Here is a 9618-nt window from a genome sequence, read left to right as displayed (position 1 = left end):
GGCAACGGATTTCTGAAAGCTAGGGTTTAAAGGCAAGAGCTAGGCAGCAAGGGAAAGGAAGATAAAAGGTCTTTAAATAGATTTCTCAGTAACAAAAATGGCCCACAAGGCCCGTTAAAACACAGTGTGAGAACGCAACGGTCCATTTACCGACGCAGCTAAAATGACGGAGGGCATGAATCCACACAACGGTACAAACCAATGGGCAGATTTCAGACTTATCCGCATAGCACCACGACAGGGTTATCAGATAACTACAACAACAACTCGTCAAACCAAGAAGAAAGGAAGGGCTACCTCGCAAGGAACAAAGTAACCCGGTTATTTAAGAAAGAACTTGGTAATCTCATGAATGACAAGGATCATAGCAAAAAAAAGTAAAACACAACTCAGAAGACAAGATTCGTTACATTACAAGCAACTTCAAAAATAGAAGATTACAAATCTTATAAGACCCAACGAACTCGGCGCCACAAAAGCAAAGTAGCAAAGAGGGACACGGACACGGCTAGGCTCTGGAACGACTACGCATCCCAAATTGCTACTCGGAAGGACAAACCGCCATCAGCTACATTGTTTTCTTCAAAGGACGGAAGCAGTGCATCCAAGGCAGAAATCGGCAGCACGGCAGGGCAACATGGAGCAGAGAAGGCCAGCGGGCATCTGTCTACCCAAGATCGATGTGATGCTGGATATGGTGTTGATCTGCACCGGACAGTCTCAAGACAGGCGACGAGGATCAACCCAGAACTACCGGATGAAGGAACGAAGCCCACATCACAAGACTTCCTCCAACTACCACCACGTACATCGTGGCACAATGCTGTCGCGGGATTAGCCTACCTCTAATCCCTATCACAAGACTTCCTCCAGGTACGACAAGACACACAGGAACTACAAAATATGCCTAGGGGCTGCTCTACTTCACAAACTACCATATTCATAACCGCGAAGGTTTCAACAGAATGTCTAATGGATGAAAACAAAGCACTCTGGGATAGTATTTATAGACCAAAGGAGCGGCGCACATGGACTAGGAGTACCAACGAAATAAGCCTAACAAAGGACACAGTGAAAAGATAGGACACAATAATGGATGACTCAGGCGAGAGGAAGCAGTACTCGAAGACGGGCATATTCGGAAGAATATACCAGCACAGTACAACCCATGAACAAAAGGCATTTACACTCAACCACCACCATACAACTACATCTGACAACAGCAGACTATCAAAGAATACACCAAAACCACACATCCGAGTTCTTCCTGAACAAAACAACACGGATATACGCTCGGGGGCTCAGCCAGCATCATAGCTTAATCAACACTAAGCTAGGGAGCTCGGCCTTCATTTTCAACTACTCCTAGAGGCTAGGAACCAAAGATAAAGGACCAAGAATACAAGAAATTCAAGACCACAACGATGACACATCAAGACTCTTCATCCAACTTCTTTTCTAAAGAGAAGAACTCGGAGAAAGCACGGGGCTACGGGATACATAGCCCCAGAATTTTTTGAAGACAAGAATCTGGACCCTCCAACTTTTGCAAGCAACCTAGAATTTTTTGAAGAAAAGAATCTGGACCCTCCAACTTTTGCAAGCAAAAGCAAGAGGCTCGGGGGCTACACTCAGTGAGTGTAATTTTCCACCCAAAAAGAACCCGGACATAAGCTCGGAGGCTGCATGCCGCGAAACTACTCGGATGATGGTTTAATCCAAGACTAAAGGGCCGCTTCGGAAAGATGCCGCAAAACTACTCGGATGATGACATAATCCAAGTCTCGGGGACTACTTCAGAACACAAATTTTCAAACAACATAAAGGATCAAGACCCTCCAACTTTTTGTTCCAAATAGCAAGAGGCTCGGGGGCTACACTCAGTGAGTGCACTTTTTCTTCGAAAAAGTGCACGTCACCAAAAGACTTCCTCAACGCAGACCACTTCAAGACATTACGACAAAAAAAACCGGAACGAGCCATATTCGAGTTCTTTTTGATAAAATTTCAACGAACAATCAGAGCAACTTCAAGACAAGCAACTTCAAGACAAGATCCTCCAGCTCCTTGTTCCAAATAGCAAGAGGCTCAGGAGCTGCAACCAGATGGATGCACTTTTTCTTCAAAAAGCACTCACCACCCAAAGATCCCAAGAAGCGCTACAAGGTTTCACTCCAGAAAGCACTCGGATGACATTTTGTTCCTACTCAACAAGACTTGAAGGAGCAAAGCGAGACTTTCAGAGCTCAACCATGAAGTGCTCGGGGGCTTGTCGATGCAGGACTCACAAGATACCCCGCAAGGGAGAGAGAAGATCTAGTCCAACTAGGATTCTTCCCATGTAATCTTAGTAGTAGAACTATTAAGTAATCCTATTAGGAAATCTCATTGTAAACCGACTAGGACTCTGGCCTCCTAACTATATAAAGGAGGGCAGGGCTCCTGAGAGAGGAGGACAATTGTACAACACAACATATCACAATCAATCCAACGCAAAGGCTAACGCCGACTGGACGTAAGGTTATTACTCGATCTACGATCGAGGGCCTGAACCAGGATAAATCGACTGTCTCTTACATTAACCATCGAGTTCAGCATACGTCGAAGCCCGAACATACTGCCCCGGGTACCCCCATGGCAGGCTATCGGTGGTGAAACATCGACAATCGACTAAATAGTCGATTCCAGCATATTCATAAGAATAAATCGATTAAAGCTTATGGGGTCGTATAAGAAGAATCGGTTATCATTCAGGATAAATATTATTTAAGCAAATATTAATCAATGGTAATAAGATATCAATGATGATCGGTTTATACTGAGCCAATGATTACAAGTAACCGAACTCATTTTTATAAAGAGACAATTCAACACCACTTAATCATTTAATAAAGATAAATCTAATGAACATGTTAGATCTCATCCATCGCCATGACCAGTAGGGCATGAGGCAGAATCATGCAGGCCGTAGTAATAACAATAGACTCGACGACCCTAACTTATTACTAATATCAGTGGGGCATGAGGCAGAATCATGCAGGCCGTAATACAATAATAAGATCATGGGGCTAACATATCTTTCAACTTATCTCTACTTCAATGATCTCGTAATGTGAACTGTTCGTGAAAGCGCTCGATATCAGCTAAACAGCCGATTTAGGCATAGCGCACAGTTAAGGTCATGCCTTCTCAGGAACGGATCTACCAACTAACGATCCCTGTAACAGAACCGACCAAATCATAAGAACGTAAGTACAAAAACAATCACCGAAGTGATCAAATTCCTGTACTTAAGGTCCCATAATCCAGTCCGGAAATCACGAAGGATTTCAACCAACTCTCGACATACAAACCAAGACCGTAGTGATTCAACACAACATATCATTCGTTACAACATTTCACAAGTAGCATTCGGATTACATCCATCAGAGTTCAAATAAAATATTACAAACCAAGTTCGAATTTGCGGAAGCAACATAGTTTAGTACATAACTTCATAGTTTCAAATACATTGCCAGATCTAAGTCATGTCCCACAAAAGAATCATCAGGTACGAGAACTAGGAGAGACCGCGCCCAACGGTCTAGTCTTCATCCCTAGCTGGGAGAAGGCAGTACTTGCAGCAACTAAAGTAGAACTGGTCATCTGCAACAGGTGGGAGATAAACCCTGAGTACGAGAAGATACTCAGCTAGACTTACCCGTCAAAACCAGAATAAAAGACACCAAGAGTCATGCAAGGCTTATGAGGTGGGCTAGCTTGACACAGTTGCATAAAAGAGCTTATGAATATAGGAACCAATTTAAACTTAGCATCAAGCTTATCATCATTTACCTGTCCACTAGATTAGCACCTGTACTAGAGCACTCATTTATTAGGAGCAAACAATATTAACCATAGCAGGTATAATAAGGCTGTCATCATCATATCATCATTTCTGAACCATTAGGTTATTTAGTGTATCTACTTTGGAGATAAGCCTGTCAAGTTCTCACTAACCGGGAGAGACGGCGACTAAAATCGAATTACAACTCAGCTGAGGGGGTATTCCTAACTCTCACCCTGGCATACTTCGCAAGGGTAGCCGTGGGTCACCTTTGGGACAACTCAGGAACCAAATTCGTGGGTTTGATCAGCGCCAGCACTCTCAGGGATTACCCTTCTGCTAGGACGATCAGGACTTTTAAATCACCTGCCCTTGGACTCATGCCTACGGCTCCCTTCCGAGGCGCACTTTATACTTATCGACTCTCGGCCTGAGGTGAGCTACTCGGCTTCGCAGTCCGTCATCGGACACGGCCAACTAAGAGAGAGGCATGCGTTCAACATGAACAGGAAAGGCTCCAAGATTCAGTCCTTAATCGACACAGACAGAGTCACTGCAAACCAGCAAGCCTCTGTCTGATCTTCATTTCAAATTAAGACTGGTTCTTTTCCACGATAGCAAATATAGCCAACCGTGCCATATGTATCTTCATATATCTCGCAGGTGACAGGAAATCACCTGACTTCTACCGTGTTAAAGCAGGGCTAAGCACTACACGAGCCTGAGCTACATAGGATTTAGGGTATCAATATCTGGACAAGGATTGGATAACCAATGCAGCAAGTGTTTGCATCCAACACCTAAACTTAATGCAACAATATATATGTAACAATAATACTTTAACTGCATTTCGAAAATTAGGAGGCTTAATATGCTCCGGGGCTTGCCTTTCACAAAGTTGCATGGACGGTGATCTGGGCACTCAACGGCGACCTCGTCTGGCACTTCTCCTAAAGGTTGCACCTCCTGAACCTCCGGTGTCGGCTACTGCTGCTCGCTTGGTTCCTCGAATTCCAGCAGGGTCACTCCTTCCGGTACACCTATTGCATGCCGATGCACAAGATAAATATCATGGATGCATAAGGAATGACATGATGCTCATGATGAATGAATCACAGTAAGTGTTTAACAACATCACTGGACACTCGTTTACCGATTAAGAATAGCTCTATTCAAATCACTTTAAAACGTGTATCCAACTTAACTTGAAGAACGAGATCAACTTACCTAACTTGCATAACCTAAGATAAAGATGCTCGTCTTCAGTTAAAGGCCTAACACCTAGGAACATTACCACAACTTAGAAATAGTAAAGGCATACTTAAAACAACAGTTAAAGTTTCATATGCACATGGGTAGTTCCTTAATTCAATCATAACCCAAGTTCTACAAATTCACATGACTTGCAAGAGGACATTCTTGAAAGCTTATGAAATTCTCTACAAATCATTTGTAAACATCAAAGCATGATTCTTACGTTAACCAAATCGAATTCCAGTAAACCTAGAATCTGTCCAGAAATGATAGGGTTACTAAATTAAATATTTAGTGATGATGCAAAAGCATAATTGGACCAAACCAAGTTTACCAACTTATTGTGCATACCAGAGAAACATTAGAAAGTATAGTTCCAACTTCTAAATAAATTATTTAATATCCTTTTCTAATTTATTTAGTTAATTAGGTGATTAAAGCAATATATAGTAAAACTATTCAGAAAAATCTACAAAAATCACAGTAGCTATCTCATGCTTCACATAGACTACCATCAAAATTTCAAAGCCATTGGGCAAGCAGAACTTGCTGTACCCAAAATAACAGGTGGCATGTCTATTTATAGCATAATTAGGAAACCCTAATGAAAAGTGTCAAGCAACAGATTTCACATTTTTCCTAGCATCATTCTAGCATAAGAATAGCACTCACCAATTTTTACCCTTACTGGATCTATAGAAAAATTATGAAAATTCACACAAGATCCATCCATGCAAACAAGAGAATTTTCTATCTCCTACATACAGTGTCCAAAATATATGAAAATTCAACTACAAGCTATTCATGATATGAGCAGTACACCATAAAAATTTCATGCCATTTGGAGCTACATAAAAAAAGATATAATTATCCCTATTTCCTCCATGATTAAAAGAGATAAATAGAAACTCCCATTTTCATAACAGAACATAGCATAAATTATATTTTTAATAAAAACTAGACATTATCAAGAACTCAGCAAAATTAGAACCACATCATTTGAATCTACCAACTAGGAGATACATATTTTTGAATATATACACAAATCTGTGAAAGGGATAAAACAAAAACAAATTTGAAACCCTACTCTACTGCTGGGCCGGCCCGAACAGATCTGGCGGCCCACGACGCATGCGCTGGCGCGGCCCAAACGCGACACGGCCCATGCTAACTCCTGCCTGAGAACGACGGCTGACGCGTGGGTCCCACGCGACAGAGAGACAGGCAGGGGAGGAGGAACGGACGGCGGCATAGCTCGTCGCCGGTGACGTCTCCAGCGAGTCTAGCGGTGCTACGGCGTTCACCTCACCCGTGCGCATCTAGTGGTGCCCTCAATTGAAGCTAATGCTGTGGCTAACGGCAATGGCGACGACCATGGCGGCGCACGGCTACGCCATGGTCGGCTCCAGCGAGACGACGGCGCCACTGCCCTAGTGGGTGACCTTATGAGCTTCAGTAGCGTTCACAGTAGCTAGCGCAAGGGAGAGAAGGGATGGGAAGGTTGCCGTGACCGTTGGCCGTGTGGAGCGCCAACTCCGGCGAGGTCCCGCCATGGCGGCGGTGAAAGAAAAAGCGATTACGCCCTTACCAAGGCTCAAATGGACCGATTGAAAGGTGGAGGAGGTAGAGGGGATCACGGCGAAGCTGTTGACGAACTGGGCAACACGTTTTTGTAGTGGCGAGCATGCATGACGACGGCGACGCTCGGTCGGAAATGGGGAAGCTGCTGCGGCTCGGCGCTGCGCATGGTGGAGGCGAGAGAGAGGCAAATGGAGCAGGCGAGTGTGTCGGGCAGGCGCTGGCCTTCTTCTGGAGCTCAGACGCGCGACATGGAGACTTCGGCAGAGCATGCGCGCCACGCGGCGAGCAGCTCCTACGCCGGTCGGCCACGGCGAGCTCTGACCGTTTTCTGAAAATTGCGATTCAGTGTTCACGATGATGACTGACAGCGCGACTTCAACGTCTGAGTACGGCTAAACCGTTGATCCATTGCAAAAATAGTGTACATGAAAATTGTAGATCTACCATCCATCTACAATTTCTTTTCAAGACCATCATCTAATTCACCATGGATCAGAAGTTACATCAAGCCAAAGTTGGCTTGATCCAACTGAAAATGCAGTTAGGACTTAGAATTATTTTTTAGTGTTGAATCCACCATCAATACTGACTTGTGGGCCATGTTTGAGGATGTTCCACACATTTTCATGAGTTGATCATAAAACAACTTTTGTTCCTTGATAAATTAGCTACAACTTTGGTAAAGAGTGCACAGCCATGCAAAGTCTCTAAGTTGGTCTTTTGACTCAGTCAAACAGTGGCATTCTAAGGGTCAATTCAAGTCAAACCTCTCCAAAAGGGTAATTTGGTCATTTTGGTCCACATGAACAATGTCCAAACAATTACCCTAAGTGTAGTTAAGGTGTATTAGACCATGATCAACCACTTTACACAATTGTTATACCAATTTCAAATGATCACATGTGATGAAACTACAAAACAAGCAATTCGCCCAAATATTGCAATTCAATGTTTCACATGTTTCATGACTTTGTTGTTATTTTATACTTGTCACATTACTACCATGTTGCCATGTTTCAAGGTATGAGAAATTCATGTTGCATTCACATGTTGCACTACTACCATTCATAAGCAATCAAGTATGAAACAATCAGAATTTGCGAATGTTGCATATGTATGTTTCAGTGACAATGGCATGATGACATAGATGATGAATATGTTTATGAAATGAAATGCAATTATGTGGAAGCCAAACATCTAGGGTGTTACAATCCCCACTCCACGGTGCTAACAGTGGGGTGAGAGGCAGAATCCCACAGGCTGTGATAACGGGCCATGAAATGGTTCTCGCTAACCAATAGATCTACTCAAGATCGAACATGCCTTAACCGCACGCTATGCACGATTAAGATTGATATAAAACAGCCGATAAAGCATAACTCATCGTTTAAGGTGTAGATTAGATCAACTTTGGATTAGCAAACGATTGGTTAAATAAGATATAAGAGCATCTCCAAGAGTTCCCTAAACATCCTCATAATCCTTGTTTTTTAGAAAGGTGGAGAAAAAACCCTCTCCAACAACTCCTAATATTTACTCCTAATCTTTTAGGACTTGGGAAATTCCTCCCTTTTCCGCGTAACTTTACGCGGATGAAGCCACGCTCGGATAAGTCAGAGCGTTACGGAAGTCGTACGGCGCAGTTGCTTTGTGACTCGAAGAAGGGCTGCTACTTCTAGGACCCCGAGAAACCACCGGCGCCGGAGTTCGGCATCCACGGGTTATGGCCGCAATACGCCCCATGCAGGCCCGCCGCCGGCAATGATGGCGCCGCTGCGGCATCATCCTTGGCAGCACGGGCACGATGGGGAAGACGAAGAAGTGCTGGCCGGAGAACTGCGACAAGAAGGACAAGCTGGACCTGCTGCAGATCAAGGACCTACTGGCGGTGCTGGAGTGGGACTGGCCGACGCTGTCGTGCAAGAATGGCGCCACCAACATGGACTTCTGGGGCCACGAGTAGCAGAAGCACGGCACCTGCTCGCCCTTCGACCAGCACCGCTACTTCCAGAGGTCGCTGGAGCTCAAGGCCGCCCACAACCTGACGAAGGTCCTGGCTGAGGCCGGGATCGTGCCGTCCGACAGCGCCACCTACTTCCTCAGCGCCGTCAAGGACGCCATCCGCGGGGCCACGGGGTCCGACGCGATCGTGGAGTGCAACCGGAACACGGCCGGCGAGGCGCAGCTGTACCAGGTGTACCTGTGCGTCGCCCGCGATGGGAGTGGCCTCGTGGACTGCCCGGAGCCATTGCTGCGCAACTGCGCCGACAAGATCAAGTTCCCCACCTTCTGATTGCGTCTGTTCGGGGGTGGCTTGTACGCGTCCGTGAGGCGCACCTCGAGCTGGCTGCAGGTGTTTCCCGGCACCAGCACGACAGGGTACATGACGGCGCTGGGACTAGAAGGCGGCAGCGGCGGCGTGCCGCAGCGGAAGAGTAGGAGACAAGGGAGGAAGAGCAGCAGCAGGCGGCGGCGGCGGCATGGATATGCTTGGCGACGAAGAGGTTCGCGTGGAAAAAAGACAGAAAAAAGTCAAATGGGACCGGTATTTGATTTTTTAGAAGTCAAATATTAGGAACTATTGGAGATGAACTTCTTTTTTTCTCCTAAAACATTTTTAGGAGTTGGTAAATATAGACTTTTGAGGAGAAATATTTAGGGAACTCTTGGAGATGCTCTAAGGCTGATTCAGATCAATCTCAATCGGACAGAGTGATATTGCTGTAATTAGATAAACGATGAAAGCAATAAGCAATATCGATAACTTAATGAATCTACCAAAGACTGTCGTCCTAAGGTAGAGCTGATAACTTGACCTTGATCTAGTTCAAGTAGTGGGGTGTGAGACAAAATCACACAGGCCATACTTGAACTAGACAAAAGTCGATAACTAGCCTATACCAGAGTCACAGTGGGGGTCGACCAGATCGATGCAGCCATACGAACAGAGGTATAAA

General features: G+C 44.9%; 1 protein-coding gene across 1 annotated transcript; it reads left to right on the top strand.

The window, feature by feature from the left end:
• The first annotated feature begins 8465 nt into the window (after positions 1-8465).
• On the top strand, positions 8466-8954 carry LOC136479837 (ribonuclease 1-like). The gene is made up of 2 exons (XM_066477571.1): positions 8466-8620; positions 8675-8954. Exons 1-2 carry the CDS (start codon positions 8466-8468, stop codon positions 8952-8954), a joined length of 435 nt encoding a protein of 144 aa, XP_066333668.1.
• Positions 8955-9618: the final 664 nt, after the last annotated feature.

The sequence above is a fragment of the Miscanthus floridulus genome, chromosome 9 (assembly GCF_019320115.1).
Source record: "Miscanthus floridulus cultivar M001 chromosome 9, ASM1932011v1, whole genome shotgun sequence".
Lineage (NCBI taxonomy): Eukaryota > Viridiplantae > Streptophyta > Magnoliopsida > Poales > Poaceae > Miscanthus > Miscanthus floridulus.
The sequence above is the reverse complement of the archived record's forward strand: the minus strand, read 5'-3'. Positions and strand labels throughout refer to the sequence as shown.

Bases quoted from the DNA above. Each gene is read 5' to 3' on its own strand.
- LOC136479837 (XM_066477571.1), top strand. From the start codon at position 8,466: ATGGGGAAGACGAAGAAGTGCTGGCCGGAGAACTGCGACAAGAAGGAC. The intron at 8,621-8,674 runs GTAGCAGAAGCA...CTACTTCCAGAG, and splicing joins ATGGACTTCTGGGGCCACGA to GTCGCTGGAGCTCAAGGCCG.